This window comes from Lathamus discolor, chromosome 16, assembly GCF_037157495.1.
Source record: "Lathamus discolor isolate bLatDis1 chromosome 16, bLatDis1.hap1, whole genome shotgun sequence".
In the NCBI taxonomy this organism is placed as follows: Eukaryota; Metazoa; Chordata; class Aves; order Psittaciformes; family Psittacidae; genus Lathamus; species Lathamus discolor.
This window is the reverse complement of record NC_088899.1, coordinates 656,676-672,695: the sequence shown is the minus strand read 5'-3', so window position 1 is coordinate 672,695 and position 16,020 is coordinate 656,676. Positions and strand designations below refer to the sequence as shown.

General features: G+C 41.6%; 1 protein-coding gene across 3 annotated transcripts in view; it reads right to left on the bottom strand.

Moving 5' to 3' along the window:
- Window positions 1–16,020, bottom strand: part of PRDM2 (PR/SET domain 2) — a 76,311-nt gene that overhangs the window by 38,403 nt on the left and 21,888 nt on the right. For all 3 annotated transcript variants that reach the window (XM_065696236.1, XM_065696237.1, XM_065696238.1), the window contains exons 5-6: window positions 12,852–13,004; window positions 5,682–5,808 (exon numbers count right to left, since the gene is read on the bottom strand). In XM_065696236.1, coding sequence (XP_065552308.1) covers window positions 5,682–5,808; window positions 12,852–13,004 — 280 coding nt within the window. The remainder of the gene's footprint in view (window positions 1–5,681; window positions 5,809–12,851; window positions 13,005–16,020) is intronic.

The following is a 16,020-nucleotide window of genomic DNA, read 5'->3' as shown; positions in this document are numbered from 1 at the left end:
GTCTGACCCTACTGCTCCTACAAATACATACTGTTATGCCCTGCTAAGTCCCACACTGCCAAGGCTCTGATAGCACCTGGGGATCCATCCCCAGCTGCACATGTGGAAACTTCTAAAAGGAATGTGTACACAATAGCACATCTGAGGCTTCTGAAGAAGAAAAGCACATAGCCTCCCCTACCCCTGTAATTACAGCATGTAAGTAAACACATTTCCCAACGTTCATATAAATACTTCACAACCTGACTAAAGCCAAAACACTGATGGTTTTTAGTAACTTGGGAAACATGCAAATGTGCTAAGGCTTCATATGTCTAAAAATTTACACTTAGAAATATGGAGTTTAAGGGGTCAATACATGCAATTTAGTGTAGATTCGTCATTTACTTATTTTAATAAAGATTACTTATTTTTTCCCTCTGAAATGAAGGCTTATCTTCTGTTCTTAAGCCTGTAGGCAGAAGGAGGGCTGGAATGAATCACTGCACTCTGCTGTTTGGGAAAGCTTAGAGCAGCAACTCTCCTAGGAACTGGTGGCATTGCTACAGAAGTGAGATGGGAATTTAAAGTAACACGAGCCTCCCATTCAAAGGGCCCCACTTATAAGGGATTCAAGAGAATTTCCACTGGTTAGATGACCTCAAATATATTAAGAACGACACTAGACTGAAGCTGCCATGAGAGACAGAGTTGACCTTCTCCTTCCCCCCTCCTGCCCTTGCCTTTTCTCACTATTGGCTAGGAAATTTTTAAGCCTTGAGTTCCTATCTATGGTTTTCTGTAAATCTATCGGAAACAAAGCTCAGATAAGAATATCACTTCATGTTATCCTTCCTACAAGTGTACAACTTACCGAACATTGGCACCCTTCTATAAGCTACATTCTAATTAATAAAAAATAATTTTTCTCAGAAGCTGTTTGGTGTTTGGAAATAAACTTCTAAACCTACTCCAAGCACAAGCCTGTCTAATAAATTCATGTAACTGAAAGAACAGACATCATCTGTCCATGATTTCCATTTGTGATGACATCCACATGGCAATCCAAAACCTACCTTTCATAAACAGGATGCCTACTTCTGTGACTCTCAAGTACAGCTCATTATTTGGAACTGAGAATGCCTATTCACCAAAAAAACTGTAAACATTCATACCACCACAGTATTTAACCTGCTTATTTCATCTTTCAATTTCCCCTTTCTGCAGCAGCAATTGAAGGCTCTTTCAGCAACAGTCATATTTACAGACAAAAAAAAATCCAGTTAACTTTTGTTATGACAGCATTTATTTTATTTAGCATTTGGCTGTGAAGTCAAAACCTGAAGTTGCACTTTGCATTCAGACTGGTATAAACCAAGGGATAATAATTATTTATAGCAAGTGAGAATTGATTCATAATTCACCCACCTTGACCTCACACTATCTCTGGGACAGTATTACCAAGAGTTACCCCATAGTTCAAGCTTTCCCCGAAATCTGATAAGAACTATGGGAAACAGCAACATTATGATAGCAGTAGAGCCACTGAAGGTAATAAAGTTTGAAAAGATTTAGTAGCAATGGCTTCAGACTTTAGAACTGCACTACAATAAATAATCACCAGAGGCTGTCGAAGATATAGGTGAAGCCGATTCAGGTGTTCTGCCCTCACTACAACAGGAGACTATTTTAAGAGGTGTTCTGGTTTCATGACAGACTCCTACTCAATTCACTTTATGCAGCATCTGCTTTTGGTAAAATGAAATTGAGGACTTTTTTCCCCCTGCTCTTGACAGAATGACTTTGTACAGAGAAGATACGAAAAGCACATGCAGTATTGATTCCAGGTAATAGTACAGATTATGCCACTGGGGTTTCTCGCCTACATGAAGTGCAAAGTCAAGCACAGCTAAGACACAACTACAGCTGCACAGCACTGCATGGAACCCCTACCATAAATAAGCACAGGAAAACTAAAACATCACCCTCTTCTCCCCCCAAAAAAGTTTGTTGTTTTTTTTTCTAAAAGCATGTAGCAGAGTAAACCTTTATCCTGTGTAACATCAGTATCTTTCTTCCTATGAGAACACTTTCAATCTGCCACCTAATCCGTAACAGAAACTGCCTAGATTGTTGTAGAGTTGTTTGATTGCACTTCGGAGCCTACATAGCACCTTAAAGCAGATTACAGCCTGATCAAACATCCGGACTGGGTTGGCTCTGCTAAAAATCTTTGATGCTACCCAAGTTCACGAAGTTGCTGGTGAATTCTCTCTGCCCCCACCCCCCCGCCCCATATCCTCTTATCCTACTACATTTCTTTCTAATTCTCAAATGCACTCATCAGCTTAGCATCAACATGCAATGTTTCAATGCATAAAAATAAATGAGAACTGCCTCTTTTCCTCGAGGTCTCCTAAGCTGCTGTGCATGGCAGAAGGAAGATGTAAAGGATTTATTCCAGCTCTGAAAACCTACGACCAAGCCAGGCAGTAACTACCAAAATTAACACCTGGGAGATATAAAGGAATTTGAATGCACACTACAGGAAGAAAAATATGCAAGATGTTGAACTGCTGAAGCTGTGCAAGCAAAGAGCAAGGGAGCTTTGAGAAACACATCTGAAGCCTAACCAAGATCCCACCTTCTTGGTGAACGCACCTTGTCAGGCAAACATGTCAGAGAAGACTGGCACACAGAGGAGAATGCCCATGCCACCCTAAACATGCTCTAAAGGAGATTATGAACCTTGTGTCAGTAATCACTTGCAAACAGAGGTCAGACCAAGGGCAAGGAAAACAGTTCAATCTGTACTTTGTGTCCAGACTTGGTCAGCTGCTGATTCTGAAATGACATCTCAACTTCACAAGTTTAATAAGGCCTACCTCTTACAGTTAAGACAGTCTGAACTGACACCACATGAGGATTTAGTCAGAAATAAAGAGTATTCCTACTGCAACATGAAAAGTTTCACAATACTGAACACCTCAATCGATCAGGCAAAGCACATCACATTTTTAATACCTGTGAAAAAAATCACTTTTTCAGAAATGATCAGAGTTCGTTACATAAATAAGGCCTAAGATGCATTAAAAATTCAAAAGGATATTTGTTTTACTGAACATAGAATAATTATAAGCTATTTAATAATTACATGCTTTAAGTAACTAAATTCTAATACACGTCTCAAATGTCTAGTAATTTCTTAGGTGTTAAACTGTCAGTTTACTTTTCTGGAAAATGTGTTTCTAAAGGACACACTCATTCACAGTTGCTTAAACTTGGCAGTTCTGACTTAGTTCTGTTTTCTCCCCAGTGTGTAAGACAACAACCTGCAACACAGGCCAAAGAAAAGTTTGTAAGAAAAAAAGGGACTGATCTGATTAGGTAGCCAATAAATTCAACTTTCAGAGCCCTCTGAAGAAGCTGCTCTCCAGCAACTTGTTTAAGTTGGTATTTAATCTAAAATATTACCTCTTATCCCAATTTTCTCATGCATAAACTTAAGCCATATCTTTCTCCTGCCACCCCGCTTTTAGTACAGCTACATTAGTTTTTCTTAATCACTTTTTAACCCTGCTCATCACAATTTCCTTTATTTTCCTATAAAGCCCAGGGCTAAGAAACTTCATACCCGAGAAATACAGCTGAATCTGCAAAAGAAGGAAAATCAGTAGAAACCATTTTGGAATTCTAACTGCAGCTACTGCCATTGAATCAGCACAAAAATACCATGTTTCTTACAAGAAAATTGCTGTGAATGGCAAATATTAGCAGATGTTACAACACATACTAAAATAACAGAGTAAATATAGAAGAGTAAAAATAATTTCGATGAAACCTACTGAAATTAGAACTGTATCATTTCAAAATATGCATGTATTAGAAAAGAATAAAGTACATGCTATGAATTGCCTTATGGTTTACGGCATGGATAAGGACTCAGTAATCACAACTGTTCAAATCAACTAAGTATTAAGAATTTGGTCTTTCTGCTTCATGATACAAGAGTATAATCCCACAGATGAATTACTCAATTATTCTCAAACGCTTCATCTCTATTGTGTTTGGGGTGGGTTTTGATTTGTATTTTGTTTTATGTATTTGCAAGCCTTGTTAAGCAGCTTATGTTTATAAAATGGGGGAAAATGCCAATTCTGACAGTCTGAAATCTGTATACTCCACAACAGATAAAACTTTAAACCTATAAAATAACACACAACCAAACCCCTGAACCACCAAATTCCTTCACTGGTATTTTGATCTATAACTTCATGAATGCAAATAAAATTTCTATGCCATGAAAAAACTACCCAAGCAATTACTTTGTCTGGCTTTTCTGATTTGCAATATAATCAAATTCTTTCAAGTTGTTTTTCTAGCCTTTCAGGTAAATCACTGGCAGACAGATTCTATTTGCTAAGATAATGCGCATTTAGGGAAAAGCACAATACAGCCTGTAATTTACCAAGCCATTTCTTCTATACGTACTAAATATGCTTCTCATTACAGGCAGAAAACAAAACTCGGGGCTTGCATTTCAGTTTGTTCTCACTTAATCTACAAATTACTGTTGAAAAGAGTGTGTTGCACCATTTCTTTCCCCGAACCCCTCCCCTATCTCTAAAATAGAAAAACTTATATAATTAACTGTTTTCCTAAATATCCAAGCTCGTTCCCAGTGTGTGTTCTACACTCAATAGCACTAGAAGGAAGATCAGGCCCAAAATTTTAAGCTTAAAAACCCACGATGATGCCACTTAAAAGTATTATCTCCTTTCTTTGGTTCACTTGTAACCTTCAGAGAATTCGAACACACATTCACCTACAAGAGGAATCGATTTCCTCCTGCTACGACTGTAAATAATTCCTTTTGCTATTTACTCTCTCCAAGTGGTAGCTTCTACTGCGATTCTGGCCTAAAACGGTAGTCAAAATGTCAGTTATGTAAGTCCATGCGTGGAAGTACAAGCACTCTAAAATATACTGCTACTGAATTAGTCATGGAAAAAATAATGGAGGCCTGGTCAGACATACATATTTACGTGAAGACTAATATGCGTGTACCCCCCCCCCCCCGAAATCCTTCTGTCCTCCTTCCTCCCCTCCCAAAGCCAGCTAGAAGCGGTCAGCCACACTGCCTGCAGGATTCCAGCCCCGGCGACACCGCCGCTACCCCAAACCAAGAAGAAATTAAAAGCCACAGAGCACAACAAAGCCTCAAGTTTTCCATCCGCACCGAGCGAAGTGCACAAACCCCCGCGCGCAGGAGCAGCCCCGTGCCGCGGCTCCACTTGTTCCCGCAGCCTGCGAAAAGCTTCAGCGGCGGCGGCCGCACCCACACACAAAGTTTACAGTTCTGGAGGCTGACACGGCCTCGCGTGCTGTTGCGCAAAGGCCGCTCCCGCACTCCCGCAGCCGGCCCCGCTCCTCCCTGCCCTCCCCTCCCGCGCTGCACGAAGACATTTTTCCTCTGCGGCCGCCCCGCCGCCAACTTTTCCAGCGGGGCCGCAGACAGCACAACTTCCACGTTCCGCCCCGCGGCCCCCCCTCCGGCCCAGGAGGCGGCGGCGGCTGGAGAAGGTCACGGCGGCCCCCGCTGCCCACCCGAGAAAAGTTTGCAGGTCTCCCCCGCCCCACCTCGCGGCCGGGCAACGCGCGAGGGCGACGGGGCCCGGCGGCGCGGCCGCGCAGGGCTTTACCTTTCTTGGCTTTCGGGGAGTGCCGCCGGCTCCGGGCGCTGGCTCGTTCTTCCTCAATAGCGGCGGCTATCTCCGGGTCGTCCTCCCCATTGTACCACACCAACAGCTCCTCGCCGGGCGCGATTGGCTGCCGGGAGAGAAGAGAGAGGCGAGGCACCAATCAGACGGCGGCTTGTTGGCGGCGGCGGGCCGCGGGGCGGGGAGCGGCGCGGCGGCGCCGTCGGCAGTGGTGGTGGCGCCCCTCGGAGCCCGCGGCGCCCCGCGTGAAGACGAGGCAAGAGCGGCGCCCTTTCGACTGCGCCCCCTGGCGGCTGGAGGACGCGCAGCGTGAGCAGCGCCGAGCACCCTCCCTGCTGCGGGCAGCACAACAGCACAGAGCCATTCAACAGCCTGGAAGCCCCAATGTGGGACTGTCTCAAACGTAACAACGTAAGAAGGACATGGAGCTGATTTAGCAAGTCCAGAGGAGGCCACGGGGATGCTCAGGGACTGGAGCACTTCCCGTATGGAGCCAGGCTGAGAACATCGGGGCTGTTCAGCCTGGAGAAGAGAAGCTGTGTGGACACCTCAGAGCAGCTCCCAGTGTCTGAAGGGGGCTACAAGGATGCTGGAGAGGGACCCTTCACCAGGGACTGTAGCAATAGGACAAGGGGTGATGGGTTCAGACTGAAACAGGGCAAGTTCAGGTTGGAGATAAGGCAGAAGCTCTTCCCTGTGAGGGTGCTGAGGCGCTGGCACAGGGTGCCCAGAGAAGCTGTGGCTGCCCAATCCCTGGCAGTGCTCAAGGCCAGGTTGGACACAGGGGCTTGGAGCAAGCTGCTCCAGTGGAAGGGGTCCCTGCCCATGGCAGGGGTGGGAGCTGGGTGAGCTTTAAGGTCCCTTCCAACACAAACCTTTCAATTATTCTATGATTAAACACAGCAGTGCACCCCTGGTGTGTGCCATTACTGCTCTGCACAGGGTCTTTCATTCCAAGGAGCTGCCAGCAAGATTCAGGCTGAACACACCTACCTTACACAAAGCATTAAACAGTGAGTTTAAGTTCAGTCATCCACTAATGTTGGGGTTTGGAACAAAATCTAAAGGTACAGGAACAGGCTGTTGCAGTGAGTTAAAGGGAATACAGAGGGAAGGAGATCATTACTACGTGTTTTAAAAGATCCACTTACAATAATGTCGTTTTTTTTTTTTTTAAATCTCCACCATTCTCTCTCCATTTCCTGAAACATTCTATCCAAAACCAAGAAAAATAACCTAAAATGCCTTCCTTTACCTGACCTACAATTCCCTTCTTCCAAGGGCTTGGCAAACATCAGGCTCGTGGAGATGAGACACTATTTTTAGAGTGATTTCATTCAAGTAAAGGGTATCACTGACTTCTTATCTGAAGTTCAAAGCCAAAGGAAAGTTTTGTATCAAGAACAGTAGTAATAGTAGTATTTGTCTCTTCTAAAGCACTTATTTTTGGTAGGTCTCACAGCACCTGATAAAGGTGATAGTTATCTTTACAGCCTCAGATACCAGAACAACAAGAGATGCAAGATCCCTACAACTGTTTAAGTTATAAGCACAGCCTAAGGTTTGGCTTCTGTAATACTTCTGGAGGCCTGATAGGGTAAATAGTGGTAAACCCATTTGTATGGTCCCGTTTCACAACTGTTTAGCAGCAAGGAATGAAGAAGAGTTGTCCGATGCAAACAACTTATCATCTAAACAAAACCTTGGAGAAAAGAGCTGGCAGAAGCTGTAAGCAATGCAAACACAGGATGATAAGGAGCACATAATCTGTTAGCTGCATGGGTGGAGCTATCATTCAATGTGGTGAATTTAGTTCTGGTGTAACTACTTTAGAATCTAAATTAAGGCCTCTAATGTTGTGCTTCTGAAATGAGATGGAGCAGCAGCTTCAAAGCCAAGCAACTAAAACACTATCAATAAAGCTAGAAAAGGACTACACTGACCAAGTGCCACTTCTACAGCTACTACAGTACTAGAGAGCACATATCTCTTACTGATGACACCCTTTAACAACAACCCCAAAACCCAACCTCCTCCAAACTATTACCTACAGATTGTTTGAATAGCCACGTCAGGTTGGCATAGCCTAGTTAGAAAAGGTAAGGATTCTGAAAAGGCTAATCACATTAATAACTCCCCCCTTTTTTGTGCTTTAATGCAACATTTAGCATTTCTTAATCTGAGTATTTTCTGTTCAAAAGGTTTTAAGTAATTTAAAAAGCTGTTCTTTTCAAGAGAAACATCACAGAATGGTTTGGGTTGGAAAAGACCTGTCACAGGCAGGAACACCTTCCACTAGAGCAGCTGGCTGCAAGCCCCTGTGTCCAACCTGGCCTTGAACACTGCCAGGGATGGGGCAGCCACAGCTTCTCTGGGCACCCTGTGCCAGCGCCTCAGCACCCTCACAGGGAAGAGCTTCTGCCTAAGAGCTCATCTCAGTCTCCCCGCTGTCAGGTTGAAGCCATTCTCCTTGTCCTGTCCCTACCACATAAAAAGTCCTAGTTGCATGTCTGACAGATCCACTTAGTCACAGTAATGAAAGTCATAGAAGTCCCTACAAAAATATTGTAACGAGTCACATCCTATGAAGTTCTAGCACAGATTGTCTAAAATTCAATTCACTCTACACATATAAGCACCACAATGTGTCTTGTACAGAGACACGCATTTGCCTATATGAAATAGCTACTACTAGAATATACATTTTTCACCCCAGACATTACATTTTACTGTCATACTGTGCTTTTGCACCTCACTGTGACCTTATCTCATCAAAGCAGCCAGCTAGTGGCATAAGTACTTGTGTTTGGAACTGACTTTTCATTCCAATTCTGCTTCTTCAGCAAATACAAAGTGCTGTGCTTTGTGCAGAACAACAGTATTGAACTGGCTCATTTCATTAGGAGAGGCAGGAAGAACTTCTGAAACTCCGTAATGAGTTTAAGCTGTTTCATCAAAATAACAGAACTCTCATATATGCATCCTGGAAGAAGCATATGCAAAGCAGTCTCCAAATATCTTCAGTCCTTCAGTAAGGATAAAGAGAAGATGGAAGAGAAAGGTATTTGCTTGCGCTCACTTAAGTGTTTTATCCCATTACTATTCATTTAGGGCAGAGAAAAGGGAAGTTAAAGCTCTGTGCAGTTCTGAGGTTCTTTTCACCAAGCAAATTTGGACTTTGCCCATCTCAGCAACGAAGCCTGGAGATCAGCTTGTTTAACTTACAAATCAGCAAGCCACAAAAAGCTTAAGAAAACCTTGGGGAAAAGATAAACAGAGAGCCATGACAATATTTTAAGTACTCTGAAGTAAAGCAGAATAAAATTAAGTATAAGCCACTCAAATACTCTTTTGGGGGTAAATAAAAACAGTGCTGTTGATTTATCACTAAATGGAATTCCCCTGAATTTGTGAATCACGATAAAGATCAGGAAAGCACCATGTGTATGTACTTAGGCTGGTAAATTTGCAATAGTTTTGAAATGGCAGCACATCCACAGAACACATGCAGAAGGACAGCTGTTATTATGTTTTCTTTTGTCTCAATCATCAGTAAGGTGTGATGTGAATCTAAGGCTGATAATGGACTCTACAAGAAGAACACCTCTGTCAGAGAAGCTGAAACAGTAACAAACCTCCAAATAAAAAAGGCAGATATATAAGCAACCGTATTTTGTAAAGAAAGCAAAAGTAGCCCTTTTTTCCCCACCCCCAAAGCATGAATTTTCCCTGCAGTTTCTAAGGGTGAAGACAGTAAAAACCGATACAACAGACAATATTTAAGTGGTTTAATTTAGTAACTTGCCCTCGAGACCACACATTCAAAATTTCCTCCTCTGTTATACTTCTCCTACACTGTCAGTCACTTGCAGCTTAACTTCCAATTTCTTCTCACTACCTTTATTTTAAAAGCCTGTCACTAAATAATGAAAAACAAGTTTACAAAACACTAGATGAAATAAGATTTCTTAATGCCTTCCTTTGGTTTTCATATTCTTGGAATGGACAAGAAATTAAAGAGAATATTTGATTTAAAATTTTCCTACTAAAGAACAAGAACAGTCCACTTGTGCAATTAAAAAACACAAAATGTGACTTTCTAAATCTTGACCTGATTTATCAGTATGCTGACTCAACGCTGAACGTTTAATAGGTCACAAGGATGATCAGCGGCTGAACCACCTCCCATACAGGCTGAACCATTCTATGATTCTAATGGTAGTGAAAACTGTCCAATTTAATGATAAGCTTTCACTATAAAAATCATCACAGATTAGCAAGATCAGAATTTTCCTTACGTATCACTTCTCTATAAGGTGGAAAAAAAAGAGTAAAATATATTTAATAAATGGTTCAAAAATAATCGTAGTATTAGAATGCACTTTTAACAATCATTCATTATTACAGGTTTGTGAACTTTCTTCCCCAGTATAGGGCAAAGTTACACTTTACATTATAACCTAGTTTTGCCTAGTGAAGCAACTCGGACATTTCTAGAGCCACTTCTTAAATTACCTGCAAGTTACCCGTGTCGTAGTTGTAGTGACAACTAAAGAACAGCAGGAGCACACCACTGAACCTTGGCTGCAAGGTTTCTTGGTCCTGGAAACTGGCTACTCCTGAGCAGCACGAAGCTGGAATTACTAACACAGGCCATCCCACCCTAGCTCATGTGTAGTAGCTCTTTGAGCATGACCACACTGCCTTCCTGGAACTACGTCTACAGGGCTGAACCAATTCGGTGGTTCTATACCCAGTGACCTCGGTGTGTGACACCCAAGCCCAAAACTACTCAGGGCTGCTGATTCTCTACTGGCCTTGAAGAAATACAGCAGCAAGCTTTCGCACAGAAGCAGCCTTGAAGTAACAACATTTCCGATGGAACATTCCCTCCAACTAGCATACAGTGCAAACACCAAGATGAATTTCCAGAGGCTTGACTTGGACTGGTACTGCCAACCCTGAGCTGAACCTAAGGAACAGTCCCACGGTGCAGACATATCTAAGTGGTTGCTGCAAGGGCAAATAAAGGCTGCTGAAGATGGCTCTTTGAAGAACCCTTCACATCCCAAACTCAAAATCTCCCATTGCAACAAATCCCAGACTGATTTTGAAACACTAAAACTGATCCCTATAGGCTGCTCTAACAATCCTCAAAAAGAGCTGCTTGGCAGCATGATCTTGTTGGCAAGACCTACTAGGATAAAATTCATCAGGTCGCAAGGGAAGACAGGCAAAAGAACAAAAGGATCTTTCACATGCTGAGGCAAAGTATTTGTTATTGTCAGCCTCTTTAGGGGTACAATTATTTTCTGAAGTGCAGTATTATCCATCAGAAAACAAACCTGGAATAAGCAAATGCTTGTTTTTATCAGGACTAAAACCTCTGATGAAAACACTGAACGAGAAAGAAATTTACAATGTCAGAGTGATTCCAAAAGAGCACTTACCTTAATGAACTAGTGTGACTATAGGCAAAGGCAGAGGCAACCTGAGATAAAGTGTCCAGAGAAAACTCAGCTGGCTACAGATTCACACCGTGAGCCTGCCCTCAGTGGATGAACACTGAAGCTGAAAGCCAACCGTATCCTGGGCTGCATCAAAAGGAGCGTGACCAGCAGGTCGAGGGAGGTGATCCTGCCCCTCTACTCTGCTCTTGTGAGACCTCACCTGGAGCATTGTGTGCAGTTCTGGTGTCCTCAACATAAAAAGGACATGGAACTGCTGGAACAAGTCCAGAGGAGGCCACGAGGATTATCAGGGGACTGGAGCACCTCCCGTATGAAGACAGGCTGAGGAAGTTGGGGCTGTTCAGCCTGGAGAAGAGAAGGCTGCGTGGAGACCTCATAGCAGCCTTCCAGTACCTGAAGGGGGCCTATAGGGATGCTGGGGAGGGACTCTTCGTCAGGGACTGTAGTGACAGGACAAGGGGTAACGGGTTAAAACTTAAACAGGGGAAGTTTAGATTGGATATAAGGAGGAAATTCTTTCCTGTTAGGGTGGTGAGGCACTGGAATGGGTTACCCAGGGAGGTTGTGAGTGCTCCATCCCTGGCAGTGGTCAAGGCCAGGTTGGATAAAGCCTTGTGTGGGATGGTTTAGTGTGAGGTGTCCCTGCCTGCGGCAGGGGGGTTGGAACTGCATGATCTTGAGGTCCTTTCCAACCCTAACTATTCTATGATTCTATGATTCTTTGATAGTCTGGCTAGCAACAGCGAACCTCTACCTGAATGCTATCCCAAAGCTACCAGAAAGTTCAGAACATGTTCAGAAGTTTGGGCTTTTTTTTTTTTTTTTGATCTAGTTTGAGTGACCTAAAATATAACAGTTTTACATATTGCTGCATTGTCTACAGCTTCAAAACTGCATGATCTCAAACTCATTCTTTTTAAGCGAATATCAGTTACTTATAGATGTTGTCAGCCTTACAAACAAATGTAAGAAACAGCAACAGCCTAACAGCAAGTCTGAATACACCCAAAAAACACTAAAGCATTTTAAACAGAAACGAAGTTGAGCTACTAGTTATCTACTACTAACTCCTTGGAGGTTCTTGATCAGAGATTCAAATAATACTTTACAGCCCCAGTAGTCTAAAACTAACACACTCTACCATTAGTTAAACAAAAATGTCCCAGGAATTATACCCTTCTTCCTGCCTCCCACTACCTGAATAAAACTGGAATGGTATAAAACCAGGCAAATTTGTTTTATGAAGCTACCTATGAAAAGTGTCTTGACAACCAAGCTTTGACTTTTGATGCAAAGAGCATAAAAATAACTGATTTCTGCAAAAGCTCCTCGGGAGTAAGTGTCTCAGTATCTACAGAAATAGAAAAAACATTTATGTAATCTGCTATAGTTCTTCATTCATTTGTATCAAATTTGGTGCTACAGCAGATCATTAACATGTAAAATTTACTGTTCATACATATCCTGTATTTTAACAGTAGATCTTAATGTTAACTGTACTGGCACAGAAGAATTTAGACTGATGAAACGTGACATCTGCACTATTTTAATTATATTTCATAAAATGTTTCAAAATCTGTTCAACATAAATGTAAAAAACCCAGGATTTGAATAAAGGGAAATTAAAAGTATTAATAATAAAAAGTAACAGAGCAATAAGTGATTCTTCGGACATCAGTACCTTTAAACTTTTGTAATATATGGTCCTGTTGATCTCCAGAGGAAACAGATTCTGCTCCTTTCCTGACCGTGCCCAGTTTATATACCGCAGCCAGTTCCCCTTCTCTGGATCAGTTGCATCAACACACATCCATCCCAGGTTTGGGTAATACACCTGTGAGACACAAATCGCATTAAGTGTGACAACTCGTAACACTGAAGTGTACATGTACTAAAACTCTATGTACTTTGAAACTATACAAAGTAGTAGTTATCATCCAAGGATGGAGATAACACAAAGGATGTGAGCAGGGGTAGAGCTTGCACAGGGGAAAGTGTTGCTGGTCTTCTACAAGGTGGTGTATTTTTTAGTGGAACTGCTGCAACCGAGGGAAAAAAATCCCAAACTTCCTACTCTAGAGGTTTTGGGCTCAAAAGCCAAAATACTTGGAACATTTCCTGCTTTCTTTTCAGTCTGGCAAGCCTGAAATGATCCTGTATATTTTTCATTTACTAAGATGATTGATTTTAAGATATAAAGGCAAGAGGGATTTATTTTTACTTTCTTATGAATTGGGAAAAGTATATAGTAGTTAGAAGCATTGGCTTTATTTGGGAAGGCAAAGAAAAGCATAATTTATACTTTAACTTTTTTCAGGATATTAAAGATCTTTACCTTTCAGAAACCCTGTGATCACCTTAAAAAAACTGTCCATGTCCATGAACTGCTGCATGTTCCAAGATGTGTAAATTCTTTGGTTTACATTCTTGGAAAAAAAAAATTCAACACCTACTCCTGTTTTACATTTCAAGACAGCTTGCACTAAAGCAAGGTTACTCGCTTCAGTGCTTCCTGGTGACAGGCAACTCTGCTTCTCTTTCAAGACATGTTCTGCATCTCCCACTCTTCTTATTATAATCCAAGTTAGACACCTATAAGAAGAGCCATTTGTGGATGAGATACAGGTTTTTCCCCAAACAAGTAACACCCCACTTTGGCAACTGGAACTATCAGTCTTCCATCACTTTGTCTCTGAACACAGACATACTAACAGGTACATAACGTGTCAGGAATATTGGGCAGCTCACATGTTTTAAGAACAAGAAAGGAAAAATATGTGTAATTTTACTGTATTTTCTACTTGCTTTTTCCCTTTTGGTGAAGTACCTAGACATCAGCCTCTGACTGGAAAAGCTCTTTTCAAAACCCATCCTCCCTAGCTCATTGCCTCCTGCTACATTCACTTAGCACCACTGCACATAAGGAATACGCTAAAATTCTGATTCCACTGTAAAGTTCACATTTTGTTACACAATGTTGTAGCTTTTTACTGTTTCTGATACTTACAAATAATTATTTTCAAACCATCTTTTCGTCAGGGACTATCTCAGTAGGATAAGGGGTGATGGGTTCAAACCAAAACAGGGGAAGTTCAGGTTGGAGATAAGGCAGAAGCTCTTCCCTGTGAGGGTGCTGAGGCACTGGCACAGGGTGCACAGAGAAGCTGTGGCTCCCTCATCCCTAGCAGTGTTCAAGGCCAGGTTGGACACAGGGCTTGGACAACACAGTCTAGTACAAGGCATCCCCACCTATGGCAGGGAGCTGGAACCACATGAGCTTTAAGGTCTTTTCCAACACAAACATTCTATGATTCTATGATTTTACATTTTTAATTTCCTACAGCAATTTAAAAACAAAGAAACATTAAATAATTTTTAATTTAATGATTTAATAAGTAATTTGAATAATAATTTTATGTTTATAAATTTCTTTTGTGTTGATAAACTGTTGGTCTAATAAAATAGGATTTTAGCAATAAAGTTTCAATAAATACTCTGAAATAACCTTAGTTTCCAGGCAAACAGAAAGTTACTTAAACTATTCCAGTATGGATTTCATCAGCTGACTTTTGAAAGAATGCTCATCAGCACACCCAGCCCTTGCAATATAAAAGAGCATAAACAGCTGCACAGACCAAGACTGTAAAAGCAACTCTTTGAGTTAAAATGGAAGAAGAAAGCTGAATAGTGCTGTGGAAGAGTTAGCAGATATGCTGTATTTGGCAAAACTTAATGATTATTACTTTCTTAATGAATTACTTTATTAAATTGTCACATAACTTGATTATGATTTTCGCACAAAGCAAAATACTTCATTACTTTGCAGTTAAAGCTTCTAATTCACAGATGATTGTTTACAGGACTCATGCACCCTGAGAAAGGAACCAGCTCTAAGTCCTCTATAGAACACTGTGCCTTTAAGCAATTCCTGAAAACCACAATAAAGATCCCTCAGCACAGTAGTGCCCAAATCCCGAATTATCTGGTGGCATTCCCTCAGTTTTCAGTCACTCGATGTCATTTTCTTACCTGCAGCTTTTCTCCGACAGAGAATGAAAATATGTTCAAGTCTCTGTTTCTCTCCTCAGCCACGGCCCTCACACAGAACTCGTGGCTTTCAGAGGGATCTTCCAGCACAACAGTTAAAAACTATTAAAATTCATTAGAGATGCAGCCTTGAGAAGCTTTACTTATTCTTCAGTTTAACTTCATTAGAGAAACAAATGGGGTTCTTGTTGAAAAGGTTGCCCTACTAGTTGGAGGTTTCTGATACTTACTTACAAATAATTATTTTCAAACCATCTTTTCCTCAGGGACTAGAGCAATAGGACAAGGGGTTATGGGTTCAAACTGAAACCCATACACCTAACTACTCCCACATACCACCACCCTTTCACAAACCGTATTTTCTAACAGAGAAGATTCTGGAGTGGTTTCACATATCAGCATATGGGGCCAACTGCTGTGGTCTCATTTTAGCTGCCTTTTATCAATTCTAAAATCAGTATTAAATCAACACAGGATTCCTTTGCCATCTAGCAAAGGTTCCCACTGTCACCTGCACTGAAAAACTACAGAATTCTGTAGCAGCTTGTTTGTAACTATCATTTCTCAACATAAATTTAAAAAATATTAAGACATATCCACTGAGAACACTCAAAATCCAGCACTGAGAAAACACACCACAAGGTCAGTAATTTACTTGGCTGATTCAATCTCACCAAGTGTTCTTGGATGCGATAAAAACTGGAGATACCTCATGCAATGGAGTTTCTGATATTAGCTCAATGAAACAAACACTATTTGAACACCTTATTACTTTCCTGAATGTGAATTTGCATTTACAGGAA